This window comes from Canis lupus, chromosome X, assembly GCF_003254725.2.
Source record: "Canis lupus dingo isolate Sandy chromosome X, ASM325472v2, whole genome shotgun sequence".
In the NCBI taxonomy this organism is placed as follows: domain Eukaryota; kingdom Metazoa; phylum Chordata; class Mammalia; order Carnivora; family Canidae; genus Canis; species Canis lupus.
The window spans coordinates 45,117,908-45,138,660 of record NC_064281.1 but is presented as its reverse complement, the minus strand read 5'-3'; the positions used below and the strand labels follow the sequence as shown (position 1 = coordinate 45,138,660).

Sequence of the window (20,753 nt, the reverse complement as noted above, 5' to 3'; positions counted from 1 at the left end):
TGGAAGACTGGGAAGGTTTGAATGGGTGGTGGACATGAAGAGGCATCATAGGCTACAGGCATAGCCTGGACAAAAACGTGGTAGAGAGCTCCAGGGTTGTGCTAGGGAATGGTGTGTAGATTGCTCTGTTCAACTGGCTCTCTAGGGTGTATGAGGGCTGGATGACCTGTGGCTGGAGAGACCATCCTACCTTTTCTCTGATTGGAGATACAAGGAAGTGGGGTGGGGGTGGGGGTTCAACTAACTGGTGGGAGAGGGCAAGTCAAGGTCAGATGATCACTGTGGGAGCCAAGGAAGTGTAGACCCCTGTGTAGGCAACTGAACTGGCTGAGGGCTTGTGCTGTGGGAAGGGGGAAGGTTTCCCATCAGTTGTGGGGGGAAACGTGTGTGCCTGTGCATGTGTGTGCGTGTTTTTCTGTGTGGTGGGCAGGTGGATCTGTAGTGAGAGACTATGCATTATCACGTATCTAAGAGAACGTGATCGTGTGAGGCTGGGCATGAGGAATTCTGAGTGCGTGTATGCAAGTTTGATTGTGTGAGGTGGCAACTTTCTGTGCCCAACAGGCTGTGTGTGCCTGGTAGAGATAATCACAAGACTGGGTGTGGGTGGCTTTCGAGCATATGGGGCTATGACTTTTAGGGTGACAGTTGTCAGGCAAGATGGTCACACACATTCAGATACACACAACTGCCTCCTGTCTTAGGAGATCAAGGTGGCTGCTGAGCATGTGCTGTGGGCTGGGCCCTGTCCTGGGCATGCACAGTCCACAGAGGTGAATCATACCCTGCCAGTGCCCTTGGGAGATAGGAGCAGGGAAGGGGAGGGACACTTGGAGGGAGTACCATGAGTTAGCTGCCCATAAAGACCACCCATGACATGAGTGTGCACAAGACACAGCATGGAGAGTAGTTAGACCCTGTCAGGTTCGGGGTAGGTGGTGGGCAGCAGGAAGTGAGTCAGAATTGACTTTCAAGGAGGGCTCATCTGCTCAGAGTGCTGCAAGATGCAGATAAGCTCACCCAGACCAATGAAGTCTGAGGCAAAGTAGAGAGGGAGGCCATCCTGGGCAGAAGAAACAAAGGAAGAATATGAGCACAGGCACTGGGCTTACACCGCCTAGCAAGTTCAAGTAGCCTGCTATTGTCTGGGAGCTTAAAGGTGCAGGGTTGGGGGGGTGCTGGACAGATTCAAGGGGCTTCTCCAACTAAAAGTGGGACACTGGCCTGGAAGGTAGGGGATTCGGATTCTCATTCTTCATGACCTGGACACGTCACTTTGACTTTGTGGGCCTTGGTTTGGATCTCTGGGATTGGCTGGTCCATGAAGTCCATCCATGGTCTGTGGCTCTTCTCCCCTTGGCTAAACCCGTGACTCAGTATTCTCGAAGTCAGGCACTTCTTCCATCTAACCCCAGTCTTTCCTGCTTCCTCTTGGGTTGCTTCTTTTCACACTCCACAGATAGTTCCCCAGCATCTGGCCCTGTGCATGTCACTATAAGAAGGCACAGGGAGCCAGAAAATGCAGACCAGACCTGGGAGGGGTGGTTCAGCTTGGGGGGGCGGGGGTCAGAACATGAGTGTCGATGTGGCTCCTGGTCCCACCACTGGTGAGCTTTGAGCCTTTGGGCAAATTACTTCATCCTTCTGTACTTCAGTTTCCTCCTCTGTTGTCTCCTTTGGGGAGAACAACCCAGACCTTGCAGAGTTGCTAGGCCTAGCCAAAAGTAGGTACTTGGTAAGTGACAACAGTTCTTTTTAGGGCTGCGAAGAAGTAGAGGTGGGATTCAAACCCAGGCCTGTGTGCTCCCAAGCCCATGTTTGCCTACTGTCTCCCCAGTCAGCCCCTCTGATTGGCTTCCTCCCCTGCCAGCCTCTATGCCAAGCCAGGCTGGCCTCAGGTTTGGAATCTCCATGGCATTGGGATTGGGCAGCAGAAATAGCTTGCAGAAGAACCGTCAGAGGAGACCGAGGTGACTGGGGTCCCTCAGTCCCTCTGCCCTACCCACCCCTTTGTCTGACCGCCTCACCTAGTATCCTCCAAAGCCTGAAGCCCCTGCTCTCATGTAGGTGTGCTGACCTCCTCTTCTTGTTTTCTTGTCTCTCACTTCTGGTCCCCCCCTCCAGCCTAAGTTGTCATGGGGATAGTCCTCAGCATCCCTAGCTTCCTCTTGCCCTCATCTTATGGTATCCATAGCGACAGCCCCCATTCATTTCCATGGCAACTGTATCCTGATCCTGTCCCCTGCTGGCTGCCTGGTTCCAGCAGTGCCAATAAAGGGAAGGAGGGAGAGAGACCTCCCATTAGGAACGGCATCCAGGGAGGGTCAATGCCCCCACTCCGTGGGCAGGCCACCCCAACTCCCTACAGAATGTTCTGCCCTGCTTCTCCCCATCTCACTGCCTTGGCTCACAAGGTCACTCACTCACTTCTACTAGCTCCTCTTAGGCAAGGAGCTTCCTCCCCATGGAAGCATTTAAGGCAGCAGGGAAACTAGTTCAGGCTCTGGGCTTTGGCTTCCTGTCCTACCACTTGCTAGCTCTGAGACCTTTTGGCAGTTACTTGCCCCCTCAGAGCCTTTTTCCTCACCTGCAAAATAGGAATCCTAATTCTTCCTTCACGTTTGTCATGCAGATTAAATAATATGCCAAAATGCCTGACACAGGGAAGGTGCACTGTAAGTGTGAGTTTATTTTTATTCTGTGCAGCCACCCCCAAGCAGAAGGAATCTCTCTCCTGAGCTCCCCCAGCACTTCCTCTGTTCCCCGGCCTTGAGAACTTTCAGCTTTGTACTGTGTTATTTGTGTAACATGGTTTATTTCCCCCACTGCAGAGGATGCTCTCCAGCTTCCCCCACAGAATAGCCCAGAAGACAGTGTACATAGGCATGCATGCACATGCGCACATGTGTGTGTATGTGTGTGTGTGTGTGTGTGTGTGTGTGTGTGTTCTTGTGTTCTTTGCTCCTGCTGGGAGGAAGGAGTCCAGGGGGGTGTTTCCCAGGCCCTATCTGTAGTCCTGGAACCCAAAGAGGGAATTGCATTTCCCTCTAGCCCTGCATAGATGAGAAACAAGTACAGAGAGGGAGAGGGGCATGTCCAGGCTCACACAACTGACAGTCAAGACCTGAACGAGAGAGGAGAGATTTTCCATGTGATCAGCATGCTCCTCAGTGTTTTGGGGGCCCTGAGTAAAGGGATTTCACATCTCCAGGTCTGATTTCTTCAGCAGTATGTATGATATCAGAAGCAGCACCCCCAAGCACTGTACTTTCCGCCAGGCCCTGTTGGGGGAGGCTGCGTTGACAGCCTGATCTCCCTGCCACTATTCCCTCTGCAACCAAAATTGGGGGCCAGCTCTGAAGGGAAGAATTGCCAAAGAGCAGAGAGCCAGGGGCAGCATGAAGCTGGGAGTGGCGAGAGGTGATTAGATGTCAGGAAAAAACAGCCTGGGCCCTCTGCTTGCATCCTGACTTTCTCTCTTGATAGCTTGTGTGACCTTGAGCAACTTTATATTGCCTCTCTGAGCCTCAGTGTCCTCATCTATAACACAGGGCTAATGGTGTCTGCCTTGATAAGTTTCCAGGACTCAGCTCATTAATGCTCTTGCCCTCAGGGTAGAGGTGGCTATAGGGCCCTATGGCAGCAGAGGAAGGACCTGTAAGCCAACCCGTGTGGAGGGGGCAGTCTGCATGGATGGGCACACCTGAGCTAAATGTTGAAGGGTGAGCCAGAAGTAGCCAGGTTGAAATAATGGGGCAGAAGGTATATGAGGCAGGGGTCAGGTCAGGAGAGCCATCCATGGCTCTGGTGAGGTAGCTGGATGATGATTTCTATAAAGCCAGAGGTAGAATCACATCCCTCCTCTGCCCTTTCAATCAGAGCAAAGCCACAGTCCTTACCATGGGCTCAGTGCCCTTCACAATTGGGCCTCCCTTACCCTCTGATCTTACCTCCTGTCACTCTCCCCTTGTTCACTCTACTCCAGCTACACTGGCCTCCTTGTTGTTTTTTGAATATGCCAGGCATTGTGTTGTTGTTGTTGTTGTTGTTTACTGCAAAGTCTTTGCACTGGCTCTACCTTCTGTCTGGATTGCTTTGGCCTCAGGTGACCACACCTCTCACTCCCTCACTTCCATCTGGGCTCAGCGTATACGCCCTTTCTTCAAAAAGACATTCCCTGACTGCCGGGTTGAAACAGCACCTTTTATCACTCAGCTGTACTTTCTTTCCTAGCACTCATCTCTACCTGAAATTATAGTCTGTATTTATAGCTTGCATCTCCCACTAGAAAGTCACCTCCCCTAGGGAACACATCTTCTGTGTCTTGTTCACCATTACATTTCCAGCACCTAGCGCTGCGCCTGGCACATGAAGAATGGATTGGAAGAGGACACAGGAGGGGGAGGTCAAGGCTTAGGTGGGAGGACTTATTAGGAAAGCCACCAGAGCTCATTCATTGACTCTGGCACTCCAGACGCTTCTATTGAGTGACTGTTCAAGGCCTTGTGCTCTGTGTTGGCAAGGAGATTACCAAATTCTCTTCCTGTGCTGGGATTCTGGGAGTCATGAACACAAATAGCTGTCACGCTTTGCCAAAGCTAACCAGCACCATAAAAAGAAGGACAGATATGTGCTGTGTGTGGGAGCTCTGAACAGGATCAGCAATAATTTTTGGCTGGAGGCGGGCTTCAGGAGGGCTTCTTAGTGGTGGCATATGACCTGAATCTTGATGGAAGTAGGGTGTGGGGGGATTTCTCGGGTTGCAGATGGCAGAGATGATAGGGACTGCATTCCAGGTGGAAGGTACTGTATAAGCAGTTTCAGAGGTGGAAAGCAGAGGAGTATTTGGGAGAAACAGGATCTGGGCCAGGCTGGAGTGAAGGGTGGATGGGATGGGGAGCTGGCAGCAAACCCTGCAGTATGGCTTAATGTTTAAGACTGTGAGCTCTGGCGTCAGACTGCCTGGATTTGAATCCTGGTTCTATTGTTAGTAGCTGTGTGACCATTGACAAGTTACTTAACCTCTCTGGGCTTCCGTTTCTTGATGTGTAAAATGAAGATAAATCACAATTCTTATCTTCATAGGGTTGTTCTGAAGAGTGAACAGGTTATTAAATGTGAAGTGGTAAGAATAGCACCTGACATGCCAAGTGCTCTGTAAGCATTGGCTATTGTATCTTTGAGAAGCCTCCATTGCCAGAATAAGGAACTTGGGGCTATCTCTTGTGGGCAGCAGGAGCTATGGATGGTTCATGAACAGAGGGGACAATTGGATCGAACCTGGGTTTAAGCTGTGTGCTGAGAGGGAGAGATTTGAAAGGTTGATGGGCAGGATCCTGCAGTCCCTGAGGGTGGTGGAGAGGAACATCTTAGATGCCCAGGTTGGTTGGGAGTGCGGGGCTGGACGAGGTCTGCCCCCCAGAGTGGGACTTCATAAGCCCCTGAGGCCCCAGAGGAGAAAGAATTTAGAGTAGAGGGAAGTTCCCCAGTCTGTTTCTGCCTTGTTCCTGGCAGTGTCATAGACTGATATCATAAGGGTGGAGGATGAATGGTGGGAAGAGGGGGCTCACTAGGGTGGAGCTGAGCTCTACTGCTGCAGCCCAGGACCCAGCCTGGTGGGTGGGTGCAGCCTGCCCACTGCACCCAGCCCCCAGCACAATATGCTCTCCTGAGTTCCATGCACTCCAGCTTGCCTTGCCCTGCATCCAGGCCTCTGCCAAGTAGAGGTTTGGGAGTGGCCCCTTAAGCCTTTCCAGCCAAGAGCCCCCCCAACCATGTGCCTGCCCAAAGCAGACCATTCTCTGGGCTCTATGACACCCATTCCCCCAACAATGCCCATGCTTCACCCACCTGTCCCTCCCCTCCTGAACCCCTCCTCCCTCCTCCTCACCTCTGTGGCTCCTCACTTTGCTGGCTAGGCTCAGGGCACCTGGGCTCTGTCGCCACCTGGGTTCCCTGGCAGCCTGGTTGCCATGGTACCATGGGAGCAGGGCTGGCAGAACAACAACTCTGGGAAACCAGGGCAGGCAAGGCCCAGTGCCCAGCTCCTGCCAGTCTTCGACCTTGAGACTTTTGCCCCCTCCCTCCCTCAGCAGAACAGAGAAGGCCATGAGGAGAAAAAAGAAGTTGCCCCTCAGGGCAGCTCTTTACCTGTGAGGATGCTGAAGGGGAGGTGCTTCTCGCTGTCCCAGAGCCTAGCAGCCAGAGAACCCTGGGAACTGGCCAGGCCCATGTCCAGGCAGTTGGGCGCAGGAGGGGGCAGGGCTGGGCGGGGTAGGGATGAGTCTGGAGGTGCAGGAGGCAGGAGTGGGCCCCCAGGCCTGGGGTCAGGGCCCATCTAGGTGGTGCTGCGGGATCAGACTGGGAGTGGAAACTGTGACACAGTGCTGGAGACAGAGCCACGAGGGGTTGGAGCTGAGAGGGGAAGGGGCCTGGTGGTGGGAGGGGTGGGGCTGTGAGGGACCTGGCCAGCAGGGGAAGGAGGGTTTGGGGATGGAATCATGAGGGGCTGAGACTATTAACAAAGGGGACTTGGAGTGGACGAGACCAGGAGGAAGCTTGTCCAGGCATAAGGCTGTGAGGGGGCATGACCATGAAGGGACCAGGGTGTGAGTGGGGACCAGGACAAGCCTGTGAGGAGACCCTGTCTTGAGGTAAAGGAGTCTCACAGCTGGTGCTGTGAGCGGTGGCCAGAAGGGCAACATGAGGGTAGGGCTGGGAAAGCAAGGGGGCCCGAAGGGAGGAGACTGCAACAGGCAGCTTGAGAGGGTAGAACTTCCCTCTGGCCTTTAAATATTAGGGTTCCTATGTCCTCAAGGAAGCCAGGGAGGCTGGGGTTGTGGGAAGGGAGCCGATCCACTCACATCCAGTCTGGCTGTGCAGGCCCATCTCCCGGTCCCACATCTTGGCTCATGTTATCTCATCCCCACAGTGTGGAGGGTGATGCCCCAGGCAGTGACCTGAGCACAGCGGTTGATAGTCCTGGGAGCCAACCCCCCTACCGGCTGAGCCAGCTGCCCCCCACCAGCAGCCACATGGGGGGCCCCCCAGCTGGGGTGGGCCTTCCTTGGGCTCAGCGAACTCGCCTCCAGCCAGCCAGTGTCGCCTTGAGGAAGCAGGAGGAGGAGGAGATAAAGCGCTCCAAGGCCCTATCGGACAGCTACGAACTCTCCACGGACCTGCAAGACAAGAAGGTGCAGAGGAGACAGACAGCTCTGGCGGGGAATGAGAGTGGGAATGGGGGGCCCTGAGAGAACCAAGGGAGGGATCAGGGTGTGACCCTCAAGGAAGGGTGGTATCCAGGGGAGGCATGGGGAGCCTAGAATAGAAGACTAGCTCTAGGATCCTTCACCCTACTAGGGACTCACTCCCTCATTCACCACCCATCCGCTGAGTCTTGTTTACTCAGCAAATATGGATTGAGCTCCAAGCCCATGCTGGAGACATAAAGATGAATGGGACCACGACCCAGTCCTCCAAAATCTGTCTGATAGGAGAAGGACACACATAAATTGACACTTCCAGAAGAGTGTGCTATAGTATAACATATATATCACACAGGCTATCAGTTAGTTAAAAAAAAAAAAAAAAAGTGGGAGGGGCACAAAAATGCCATGAATAGGAAAAAAAAAAACCTGGAAGGACATATACCAAAATGTTAATTGTGGTTTTCCTAGGTATCGGGACTTTAGGTGAACCAATCTTCCTTCCTCCCTTCTTTCCTTCCTTCTTTCCTTCCTTCCTTCCTTCCTTCCTTCCTTCCTTCCTTCCTTCCTTCCTTCCTTCCTTCTTTCCCTTTCTCTCCACTCTCCCTCCCTTCCTCCCTCCCTCTCTTCTTTCTCTCTCTCTTTCTCTTTCCTCCTTCTTACTCCCAACTTATTTTTTACTTTCTTTCCATTTTTGGCTTCTGTGGGTTCTTTTTCAAACTGTTTTTGGGATAACAAACATCTACTTCCTATAAATAAGAAAGAAAACCGCAGGGGTGCCTGGGTGGCTCAGTCAGTTAAGCGTCTGCCTTTGGCTCAGGTCCGGGGATTGAGCCCCAGATTGGGCTCCCTGCTCAGTAGAGAGTCTGCTTCTCCTTCGCCCTCTCCCTCTGCCTCTGCCTCTGCCCCTGCTTATGTTCTCTATCTCTGTCAAATAAATAAATAAAATATTTAAAGAGAAAGAAAGGAGGAAAGAAAGAAAACCACAAGCCAGCCCCATGTGACAAGTGCTATCTGAGATTAAAGTGAGGACCCAACACAGAGCACAACCTGGAGTGTCCAGGCAGCTCTAAGCAGCTAGCTGTGACTGGGGGTGGTGGTGTGGTTGAGGCCCAGGGAGAAGAATGAGGCTATAGAGGGTTTCTGACCTTGTTTTCCTCCATCTTCCCCATGCTAGGTGGAAATGCTGGAGAGGAAGTATGGAGGCTCCTTCCTGAGCCGCAGGGCTGCCAGGACCATCCAGACAGCCTTTCGCCAGTACCGCATGAACAAGAACTTTGAGCGGCTCCGAAGCTCAGCTTCTGAGAGCCGCATGTCCCGCCGCATCATCCTTTCCAACATGCGGATGCAGTTCTCCTTCGAGGAGTATGAGAAGGCCCAGAACCCCGCGTACTTCGAGGGCAAGCCTGCCTCGCTGGACGAGGGTGCCATGGCTGGTGCCCGGAGCCACCGGCTTGAACGAGGGCTCCCCTATGGAGGCTCCTGTGGAGGGGGCATCGATGGTGGGGGAAGCTCAGTCACCACATCTGGAGAGTTTTCTAATGACATCACAGAGCTCGAGGACTCCTTCTCCAAACAGGTCAGCATCCATGAAAAGGGCCTTTCCTCCCCAGCCCCATACTCTGGCTATTCCTATGGCTCTCACCTATATTCCAAACTGAAAGAAGTTGCCTAGCAAGCATTTGAGTCAGGGCTGTGAGATTGATGAGAAAGAATTGGCCAGATAAAAAATCATGTAGTTAAAACAAGCAAGTTAAAAATCTATGTGGGATCACAGTCTCTGAAGACTTGACTGGTACTGATGAGTGTGCTTCCAAACTCACTCATTTGACTACTGGCAGGAAAATTCAGGTCCTTACCATGTGGGCATCTCTATGGGACTGCTCATGGTGTGGCTTCCCCCAGAGCAAGGGGTCTGAGAGAGGGGGAGGGAGAGAGAGAAAGAGAGAGAGAGAGCGAGCAGAGTGAACAAGAGTTCTCAAGAAGGAAGCTGTAGTCTTTCATAACCTAATCTTTGAAGTGACATTCCATCACTTCTGCCATATACTGTTGGTCCCACAGACCACACCTGGGACATAAAGGTGTGGATCCCAAGAGGTAGGGATCTTTAGAGACCATTTTGGAGGCTAGATACCACAGGGAAACAGGGTTGCCAGTCATGGTTCAGAGTTTCAAGTGATAAATATTACAGATTTCCTAAGACATAACCAGACAGAGGACTCTGGGACCGCAGAGGAAGCTGGGATTTCGGTTTACCCTGGGGGATGGCAGAGGCAAGAAATGTGGATTGAATCAGGGTGGAGGCAGCATTTGGCTTGGGTCTATAGGGACATGAAGGAGGTATTGAGATATCTGAGAAGGGACCTTGTCACTGCCATTATACAGCTCCTGTGAGCTCACAATGGCTCCCTGGGAGCTATTTTATATACTGCAGAGAACCTGTGGAGGGGGAGGGGAATTCCTTCTTCTTGGCTGACCCACTAGGAAGATTCCCCTCTTCTCCCTCCCTTCCTCTCTCCCTCCCTCCCTCTCCGCTCCCTCCCCTCTTCCTTCCCTTCCTCATTCCTCCCTTGCACCATCCCACCCTCCTCCCCTACATCTTTCCTCCCTCTCTCTCCCTTTCCCTCTTCCCCTTTCCTCCTGCACAGGTAAAGTCTCTGGCTGAATCCATTGATGAGGCCCTGAACTGCCACCCATCAGGGCCCATGTCTGAGGAGCCAGGGTCAGCCCAACTGGAGAAGCGGGAGTCAAAGGAACAGCAAGAGGACAGCTCAGCCACATCCTTCAGTGATCTTCCCCTCTACCTGGATGACCCAGTTCCCCCACCATCCCCTGAACGATTGCCCAGCACAGAGCCCCCACCCCAGGGCCGGGCTGAGTTCTGGGCACCAGCCCCTCTCCCGCCAGTTACTCCACCAGTGCCACCAGGGACCCGGGAAGATGGTGCCCGTGAGGAAGCCACTCGCAGGGGTCCCGGGTGCTTGGAGTGCCGGGATTTCCGGCTGCGGGCCGCTCACCTTCCCCTGCTTACCATTGAGCCTCCTAGTGACAGCTCCGTGGACCTGAGTGACCGCTCAGATCGCGGCTCTGTCCACCGCCAGCTGGTGTACGAGGCTGACGGCTGCAGCCCCCATGGGACCCTGAAGCACAAGGGGCCACCAGGCAGGGCCCCAATCCCCCACCGCCACTACCCAGCCCCGGAGGGCCCAGCCCCAGCCCCACCAGGGCCCCTGCCACCAGCCCCCAGCAGTGGCACTGGACCCAGTGGTGTGGCTGGGGGTCGGAGGTTGGGGAAGTGCGAGGCAGCAGGCGAGAACTCTGATGGTGGAGATAATGAGAGCCTTGAGAGCTCCAGCAATTCCAATGAGACCATCAACTGCAGTTCTGGTTCCTCTTCGAGAGACAGCCTGAGGGAGCCTCCTGCCACAGGTCTGTGCAAGCAGACTTACCAGCGAGAGACGAGGCACAGCTGGGACTCACCAGCCTTTAACAACGACGTGGTACAGAGGCGGCACTACAGAATTGGCCTCAACCTGTTTAATAAGTACGTGCTCCCTGATCCTGCCTCCGCACCTGTTTCTACCCTGCTGGGGGTGCTTTGACTGGGGCGGGGGTGCTGAACTCCAAGCAGAGATCCTGCTTCCCCTTGCTGTCCTCTTATTTCATGGATGGGGCTTCTCCCCAGCTTTTCAGGGAAGAGGATTGGCAACAGGGTGGCAGAATAGAAAGCCCTCCCCACCGCGCACACACACACACACACACACACACACACCCCGTCAGAGGCAGTTCTAGTCTTCATACTGCCTCTGACTGGCTATGTGACCTTGGGCAAGTAACTTCCTTCTCTGGGCCCCAGTTCACCGTCTCTAGGGATGGATTCTGAACCTCGGTTCTTCCACATCCCCTTTTTGGTGGGGGAGGTAATATGATGTATAAAGAGCCCTGCTCTGAGTAACAGGCACCCTGGGCCCCAACCTGACTTCAGCTGAACTCTGTGTGCAGCCATGGGCAAGGTGTGTGCCTTCCTTAGGGTTTCAGTTCTTCCACCTATTGATTAGCAGGGTGTGTAATGTTTGAAGTTCTGGGGGGCATGGTGGGGTGCTGGAGTCATCAGTAACCATGATTGAGCTCTTTCTAGGTGCCTGATCTTGTTGCCAGGTGCTTAGGAGTGGGGTAGAAGTGTGACATTTGGTCAGAAAATAATTAGAAAGCAAATGCTCTGTGTCTTTATAGCCTAGGAGACACTGCCACCTGTATTTACTTCTCACAATAGCTCAGTAAGGTGGGAAGTAGTGTCCCCGTTTATATTATAAAAAAGAACTGAGGCTTGGAGAAGTAAAAGGAGTTGTCCTGTGTCATACAACTGGTAAGTAATGGGTTTGAGACTCTGGTGGCACCAAAGTCTTTTCCAAATTCCAGCGTTGTGGCGTCCTAAGGCTCTGGGGTTCTGACTATGGGATAGTTCAGACCCAGATTTGGCCTTGTGGAAAGTAGGGAGTATCTTCTCTGTCAAACCACCCACAGAGGCTGGGTAATACTTTGTCTTAGTGGGATGTGGGAGGCAGACAGAGTAACCTCTTCACCTTCCTATTCTGAGGGTCTGTGACCCAGAGAGAAGGGCTTCGCCTGGAGCTCATGCCTTTTCCTGGGACTCCTCTGTGCCCCCTGGGAATATCAAAGCCCCTGGCATATAGCAGCCTCCCATTAGATCTTCATTTTCTTTCCATTGTAGTGTGGCTCCAGTAAAGAAGGCAGTTGGGTTGAGGATACCTTGGAAATTTGGAAGCTCTGCAAGAGTATCTTCCTCTGCCTGGGCCTGTTTTCTCACCTGTACTGTGGTGGCATTGGACCAAATTATGTATTCAGTTGACTGCATAGCAAGGAAGTTGTCTTGGTTCTCTGAGGCAGTGGTTGAGCCCCAAGTTAGTGCAAGTAGTAGGGACAGGGGGCGGAGCTCCAGGCGGACAGCCATCTCATCTACCTCCCCTCTTTCTGCAGGAAGCCAGAGAAGGGTATCCAGTATCTGATCGAGCGGGGCTTCCTGTCAGACACACCGGTGGGAGTGGCTCACTTTATCCTGGAGCGGAAAGGCCTGAGCCGGCAGATGATAGGGGAATTCCTAGGGAACCGGCAGAAGCAGTTCAACAGAGATGTGTTGGAGTGAGGACCCCAGGAAGGGGCAGAGACTGGGCTGGGGCTTCCTGGAAAAGGAGGGCAGGAGGGAGGAAGTGGGCAGTTGGTCTGTTGTGCTCAGATGAGCTTGACAAAACAGGATGAAGAGACTTTCCTGTTCCCGTACCCCTGTACTTCACAAAAGCTCTCATCTCTCTTGGCTCTATGCCCAAAAGTCTTTCTGGGTGGCCCGGCTTATCCCCTGCCCTGCTTTGGGCCCCCATTTTCCTGTCTCTGAAATGAGTGGGTCAGTGGAAAGGACCCCGAGTAACCATGTAGTCTGGCCCTGACTTTTTGGGGGTGGATTCCATTTCGAACATTCCTTCCTCATAAGGACCTGCTAGGGACCATGGGTCCAGATTTTGGAAGTCTTGTCAGTGGGGGTGTCCGTCCATTTAGGCAGGTCAGGGTAGGTCAGAGGTTTTCTGCAGAGGACTTGAGAGTGCCATACCCACTTCTGTGTTTCTCAGCTGTGTGGTGGATGAGATGGACTTCTCCTCCATGGATTTGGATGATGCACTCCGAAAGTTCCAGTCCCACATCCGGGTTCAAGGCGAGGCCCAGAAAGTGGAGCGACTCATTGAAGCCTTCAGGTGTGCCTGTTTCCCCACTCTCCCCAAGCAAGATTGGGGGTGGGATGGGGATGGGGAGAGGGGTCAGTACAGTATGCATCTCCAAGTTACCTCTCTGGGCCTCCTACTTTCCTCACCAGAAAATGGAAATGATAAATCCTACCTTGCCAGGCAGTTGTGCAGTTGTGAGGATCAGAGGTAGCGTGCCTAAAGTGTTTGGTTCAGCATCTGGGACGTGGGCATCCAATAGGTGACAACAGCAGCCACAGCTAATATTTGTTGAGCACTTACCAGGTATCAGGTGCTAAGCTGGGCACTTTACACAATTATTTCTCTGGATGCTCACAACAACCCTGTGAGGTAGGTGCTTTTATTGTGATTCCCATGCTGCAGATAAGAAATCAGAAATTTAGAGAGGTTAAGTAACTTGCTCAGGGTCATAAAGTGAGTAAGAGGCAGAGCCAGGACTTGAACTCAAGGGTGTTTGCTTTCATGACCAGATGCCCTTAACTTAGTAGAGTTAATGCTTTGGGGATTAGGCAGACCTGGATAGAAATCCTGGCCCCATCACTTTGGGGTATTTAGCAGAGAAACAGAAGAATTCCTAAGAACTTGTTGCCCATAATGGGAGAAGGATTTGACTTGTTAGAAAGATCTGGATTTTCATCTTGTCTTCACCATTTACCAGCTCTATTACCCTGAGAAAGATACCTCTTCACTTTGGGCCTCATTACTTCCTCTGTCACATGGGGCTGCTAATAGCTACTTTGTAGAATTCTGATAGGATTACATGACACAAGGTACCTAAGTCCCCTAGCAGAGCTCCGAAGAGGTAGTGGTTGTGATTTTTACACACTAGTGTTGGGGAAACTGAAGAAAGAGGTTGTACCCAAAAGGCTTGGGAGTATTTCTTGGGGGAGAGGGTTGGTGGCACCAGACTCAGGACAGAGGGGCAATGGTGGGTAGGTGAAGATTACTGGTGCCTGACCCTGGCCCTGATCCTGCCCTGCAGCCAACGATACTGTGTGTGTAACCCAGCCCTCGTGCGCCAGTTCCGGAATCCAGACACCATCTTCATCCTTGCTTTTGCTATCATTCTTCTCAATACTGACATGTACAGTCCCAGCGTCAAGGCTGAACGCAAGATGAAACTAGATGACTTCATCAAGAACCTGAGAGGTGACCCCAGGTCCCCCTGTTGGCTTGTCCTGTCCTTCCCTTTGGAAGGGAGAGTGGGCAGGGTGGGAGTGGGCTGGGGAAGGAGGAGGGAGATCATATAGGCTCCCTGGATATTAACCTGTGATGTTCTCTGATTTCCTCCAAAGCTGCCATATTCCCTTATTAATTCACTCAAATACTTGTCCATCCACTCATTCCTGCACTGAACACTGACTGAGTGGGTTCTGGGGTTACAACAGTGGATGTGAGAGATGAAAGTCCTGGCTCTTACAGAGCTTATTCTAATCCACCCAGGCATTGACGCATCACTCCCTCTTCCCCTCTCCTCTTTATTTATGCTCATAAAGGCTCATTTAATTATGCTCTGTGCTCCTTCTCCATCCATACATTTATTGATTCCCTTGATCAGCCAGCCAGACGGCCAGCCAACCAACACTGAATGCCTCATGTGTGCCCGGCCCTGCAATGGGGACTTAGGACACCGTAGCCCCTGCCCCGAGAGAGCTCCCGGTTTGTGGGACTGACTTATAGTACCAGATACCCAACACAAGAGAATAAATAAGTGAATCATGATGTCAGATAGGCCGAAAGTGCAGTCAGAGCTCAGAGGTAGGAGAGCCCACCTTCAATACACTTCCTGGAGGAAGTAGAATTTTCATTTTTAAGATTGACCTTCAAGGCATAGACAATGTGACAATGTGACAGAATAGCAACAGAGGAGGCTTACCTAGCAGTAAGAATAAAAAGGCACAGAGGTAGGAAAAGTTGTTGGGAGAACAATTAAGATGGGGTGGACGACCTAGTCAGAAAGGTCAGTTGGAATCAATATATGAGGGCCTCAAATGCGAGGTGAAAGGTGTCACCTTGACCTTTTTTCTTGGTTTATTGTGTTGATATCAAGCCTGTCATCTCACTAAAGAGCAGCCTACTAAAAGCGGCACAGATGTTAGTATTATTTAAACAGAAATGAAAGAGAGCAATAGATTTGAGGAAAAACAAACAGATGAGACAAATTGGCTGACCGACAGGCTTTGCACGGTTGCTGGGCTTAAGCTCTCTGGCAGCTGAGATAAAAAGATGATGTGATGAAGGATGTTCCCTTAGCACCTGTCCAAGGAGGAGATGTGGCATTTCCAAAGGAGAATACAGTTTCTCTAGCAGAAGATTTAGGGGGAAGAGTGAGTGGGTTTCACTCAGCAGACAGGAGTGGAGAAGGATGGTAGACTCGGGGGGAGGGAGTTAGATCAGAGGCCATCTGGAGCTGTCTTCCAGACTCCTGCTGTTAGTCATTTGTTCATTCACTCATTCTCCCCTTTCTTTCTCCCTCCCTCCTCCTCTGTATGTATATGTGTATGTGTGCATACATATGGTTACATGCATACACATGTGTGTGCATACATATATGTGTATATATACGTGTGTGCATGTATTATTGTATATGTGTATATGTATTTGGAGAGGAGGTACTTCCTCTCTATGTATATGTGTGCATATACATATATTTGTACATACATTTATATATATATATGTATTATGTATGTGTATATCTTTCCCCCTCCAATTATTAAATAAATAAACAAGCGAAATGAATACTTGCTCATGCCCAGAAATTTTGGAAATAGAGCAAATGAGAAAAAATTTGTTTAATTGTCCTGAATTCTGCTGCCTAGAGGCAGCCATGGTTGATATTTTGCTGTTTTCTAGTCTTTTTTCCCCCTCAGCATATGTAACTTTTTATACAGTTAAGATCACAGTTAAGCTGTGAATGTAATTTTTATCCTGCTCTTTCCACTTACTTTGCTCCAGGAATTTTCTCAGGCTTTTTTATAAACATCAAGTTTTTAATAGCTATAAATTATTAAGTGGATATATTCAGCTTTAGTTGACTATTCCTCTATTGTGAGGACTTAGGTTGTTTCAAAGTTTTCCTGTGGGTAAGTAGCACTTGCACATGTATCTCTGCACTGTTTCTGAGCAGTTCCTTAGGGTAGATTCCTAAAAGAAGAACCCCAGAATATTTAGGCTTTTGCCAGGTTGCCTTCCAAAACAGTTATGTTAATATATGTGCCCACTTCCCTGCCCTTTTACTAACACTGGCTATATCATCTAATGCTATTTTTGCCAGTTAGAAGGGAAAAAAAAGTACCTGATTATTTTAATCCCAGGTGCTCTGAGTTGCTTAGAAAAAATCCCCATGCTGGGAAAGAAAGCAACTGGGTATCCAGTTGTTTGCTGAACAATAGTCCTTGGTGAAGAGCAGCTCTTCTGGCCCAGTCCTAAGGGACTGAGGGGTGCCCACTGCCTCCAGTCCCAGCCATTGCTTGCCTGCAGGAGTCTGGGTGTGAGGTATTGTGGAGAACCACTACCACCCACTCCCCACATTTATACAATATGCCTCTGTGTTACTCCCCTACCCAGGGGTTGACAATGGTGAAGACATCCCCCGAGACCTCCTGGTGGGCATCTACCAGCGTATCCAGGGGCGTGAACTGAGGACCAATGATGACCATGTGTCCCAGGTGCAGGCCGTGGAGCGCATGATTGTGGGCAAAAAACCAGTAAGTGCCTTGGGAGGCTACAGAGGGGACAGGGTTTGGGTTGGCTTCTGCCAGAGTGGTAGGTAAGCCAGTAGCCCTCTCAGAGCCCCAGACTCCCCTCTCCTGCTGACTGGAGTGAGTGATAATGCGTTCTCAGGGGTCATGGTGCAGAGTGCAATGCTCTTAGGGGAATGCATCTAGCACATTGTTTTGTTTTTAAAGATTTTATTTTATTTACTCATGAGAGATACAGAGTGAGAGAGAGAGAGAGAGAGAGAGAGAGGCAGAGGGAGAAGCAGGCTCCACGCAGGGAGCCCGACGTGGGACTCCATCCCGGGTCTCCAGGATCAGGCCCTGGGTCGCAGGCAGCGCTAAACCGCTGCGCCACTGGGGCTGCCCGCATCTAGCACATTGTAAGACACATAATGGGTGCTGTGTAAATACTAGCATCCTTCCCACCTCTGGTTTTGCCTCTCCATCTCAGGTGAGGAGCCAAGCTCATAGTTAGCTGATAACCCAAATGAAGTACACGCTTTAGTCTTGTGGTCAACAGACATTTACAGATGCCTTTCCACAGAGCCCAGCAATGCACCAGGGAGTAGGGACATAGATATGAATCAGATAGAGTCTTGTCCTTGGGGGCACTCAGAGCCTGGGAGTGGGGGGTGTCAGACAGCGCAATACTTCTGCATCATAGTTAGTCTAAGGGGGCATAAAGGAGGGAAAGGTCACGGCACCTGGGTGGCTCAGTTGGTTGGGCATCTGCTTTCAGTTTGGGTCATGATCTCAGGGTCCTGGATCAAGCCCTGCATCAGGCTCCCTGCTGCACAGGGAGTCTGCTTCTCCCTCTCCCTCTGCCCCTTCGCCCCACTCATGTGCACGTTCTCTCTCAAATAGATAAATCAAATCTTAAAGAGGGAGAAGTCATTTTCAGTCCAGGGAAATCAGAAACAGCTTTTTGGAAGAGACAACACTAGAACTGGGGTTTGGAGGAAGAGTGGAATATGGAGCTGGGCAAGAAAGGCATTCCAGTGATGCCTGGATGACTCAGTGGCTGAGTGTCTGCCTTTGGCTCAAGGCGAGATCCTGGGGTCCTGGGATTGAGTCCCACATTGGGCTCCCCACAGGGAACCTGCTTTTCCCTCTGCCTCTCTCTCTCTCTCTCTTTCTCATGAATAAATAAATAATATTTAAAAAATAAAAAGGAAAGAAAAGAAAGGCATTCCAGACAGAGAAAGCTATTAGGACAAAGGCAAGCCTAGGCCTTTGTTGTTTAGACTCCTTGTGTCAGAGTGACAGTGATATGTATCAGAGGTAAACTTCCTCTTGAGGTTGAGTGATAAGGTGCCAGAGGCCTGAAGCTGGTATTCTAGCCTTGTTGACACCTATTTCTTCATGCCTGTCTAGGTCTTGTCTCTTCCTCACCGTCGACTGGTTTGCTGCTGTCAACTCTATGAGGTGCCAGATCCAAACCGCCCGCAGAGGCTAGGGTTGCATCAGCGGGAAGTCTTCCTCTTCAATGATCTCCTTGTGGTATGAGTGATCTCCTTGTGGTATGAGTGATCTCCTTGTGGTATGAGGATACCTTGTGGTATCCTATGTGGGGGTGGAGATGAAGGGGAGGTGGTAAGTTCAGACCCTGGGTCCAGTATGAACCATGCTAACATTGGCAGGTGGAGGCATGGTGGGTGAGGTGCTTTATCATGTGATCTGTGCAGTCCTGGATAAGGCACTGGATAAGGCCCTCTGCCCCTCTATTACCTTTTGCGTTCTTTTGGAGGTAGTGACAGTGGCATAAGGGGAGAAAATGTGAGGAGCAGGGGAGCTGACAGACCTACAGTCTGGGAAGTGGTAGGAAACGTCCCCATCCATCTCAGTACCCCAGAGTGCTGGCTGGAAGGAGGTGAACCTGTGACCCTGGGGTCACTCTGAAACCTTTGGGTGGTCAGGACACTTGAAGTGATTCTTAAAACCAAGCTCATCACCACTACATCTTTTAGAGCTGGGACTCTTAAGGACTCTGCCAGTAGGAAAAGAATTTCAGGGCCTCCTGTCCAACCTCTTACCCGGTGCAAGAACTAGTTTCCTGCATGGCCCCCTGCCTGCATGACTGCAGAGAGAAGGCTGCCTTCCTCTAAGGCAGCCAGTTTCCTGGTTAGACAGCTCTGATTGATAGAAACTGTCTCCCAATGAGTCTCCACTAACCATCTTCCCCGGGTCCTTGCAATCACAGAGAACAAGTGTTCTCCTGCTCTGAGACAGCTTCCCAGGGATTTGAGGACAGTGACCTGTCTCCCCCACCACCCACCTCTGTGGTCTTCTGTGCTTTAGAACAGGGTCTCTCAATTTCAACATTATTGACATTTGGGGCGGGATAACTCTTTGTTGTAGGGGCTATCCTATGCATCAGAGGACATTTAGCAGCATCCCTGGTCTCTACCTACTATATACCAGTAGCACTTCTTTCAACCAAAACTGTTTCCAGACATTGCTAGATATCCCCCCAGGGTTCAAAGTCGCCCCTGGTTGAGAATTGCCACTTTAGATGAAGCCCCTCTGATGCTTTTGCTAAGCCTTAATTTCCTCCTCTGTGAAGTGGGGCTAATCCCTCTCTCATGGGGTTGCCATGAGGATGGAGTTAAGAAGTTGGATGTGGAAGAACCTAACCCAGAGGAATGATTGGTCCACACAGCTGCTGAGTAAATGTCTCAGTACCTGTCACATACTGACACCTGTGTGTGTCCAGCCCCATACTAGGCACTGGGTTCCCAGAGATGAATGAGACTCAGTCCTTGTTCTCAGGACTAAAAAAAAAGGAAAGAAAAGAAAAAAAATGCTTTGCATAACCATGCACTGTAACCATCCTGAAATGAAATACTTTGCTTTTAAACACTACTTGTAGACTGTTTGAGATGTTCACAGCCTATGGTGGTTGAATCTAGAGTGCTCAAGTACGTGCTCAAGTACTTGGTAAAGACCTTGGGGTATTGAGAGAGGAAGACTCAAGACATCCATTCCTTGGCATTTACCATTGTTTTGCTGGGTTGGGGGTGGGGGGGGTGGGGTGGGGGTGGGGTGGGGGGGTGGGGGCGTGGGGGGGGTGGGAAGGGTGAGCAAGAGACAGGAAAACGAGACTCCTCTTGGCACTTCTGGTCCAGCAGGGGGCAATCCACCCTCAGAGTGCTCACCTAAAGCCTCTTGGTGAAAGGCACTGAAGCAGCACTCTCAAGTTCCAAAAAGGGGAGGGGGGGCACCTAGGTGGCTCAGTCGGTGAAGGGTCTGCGTCTGGACTAGAGTCCAGGAATCAAGCCCCCCCATCAGGCTCATCAGGCTCATCAGGCTCCCGGCTTAGCAAGTAGTCTGCTTCTCCTTCTCCCTCTGCCCCTCCCTCCCATTCATTCTCTTTTTCAAATAAATAAATGAAATCGTTTTTAAAAAGTGGGGGGCAGGATGGGGGAGTCTGTGAGAGGTGTTAGGTAGAACAGACTTTCTGGAGAGAACAGCCTTCAGTTACCTCCTATAAAAATCGTAAATGCCTGTTATGCGTCATTACATCAGGAACTTGCGTTTTCTCCCCGTCTGCTCCTTAAGCTTCAGTTTTTCCCAATTTGTGGGTATGAGTGTTTGTGTGTTTGTGTGTGTGTGTGTGTGTGTGTGTGTTAGTGGCAGTGGGAGAGGAGGGCGGCTGTAAGAAATAGGTGTCATATGGAAATTCCTCACCCCAAACTCTGCCTTTTGTCTTTTTCCCGCCCCCCTGCCAAAGGTCACCAAAATTTTCCAGAAGAAGAAGATCTTGGTGACGTACAGCTTCCGTCAGTCCTTTCCTCTCGTGGAAATGCACATGCAGCTCTTCCAGAATTCATGTGAGTCCTTCCTTGGATCCCAGCATCCCCAAAGTCTATGCTATAGCCCCTGTACTCATCCTTCATCCATACCAATCTCCAGTTTTTGGAGTCCTTTACAACTGGACCAAGGTCTCCAAAGCACCTACTTGGTCCTAGGATGGCAGGGCAGGCCAGGGTGAGGTATAATTTGGGTCTGTGCCCTGGGGAGCTCGTGGTCTGGCAGAGAGCTGTGGTGTGTATGTT

At 51.0% G+C, this 20,753-nt stretch overlaps 1 protein-coding gene across 6 annotated transcripts in view; it reads left to right on the top strand.

The window, feature by feature from the left end:
- Positions 1-20,753, top strand: part of IQSEC2 (IQ motif and Sec7 domain ArfGEF 2) — an 80,179-nt gene that overhangs the window by 53,803 nt on the left and 5,623 nt on the right. For 5 of the 6 annotated variants that reach the window (XM_025468573.3, XM_025468575.3, XM_025468576.3 and 2 more), the window contains 9 exons: positions 6,932-7,193; positions 8,383-8,784; positions 9,854-10,749; positions 12,204-12,365; positions 12,848-12,970; positions 13,962-14,128; positions 16,547-16,686; positions 18,073-18,198; positions 20,429-20,528. In XM_025468573.3, the coding sequence (XP_025324358.1) occupies positions 6,932-7,193; positions 8,383-8,784; positions 9,854-10,749; positions 12,204-12,365; positions 12,848-12,970; positions 13,962-14,128; positions 16,547-16,686; positions 18,073-18,198; positions 20,429-20,528 (2,378 nt within the window). Of the gene's footprint in view, positions 1-5,999; positions 6,153-6,931; positions 7,194-8,382; positions 8,785-9,853; positions 10,750-12,203; positions 12,366-12,847; positions 12,971-13,961; positions 14,129-16,546; positions 16,687-18,072; positions 18,199-20,428; positions 20,529-20,753 lie in introns of those variants that run through there. The other variant, XM_025468577.3, reaches the window with a different exon arrangement.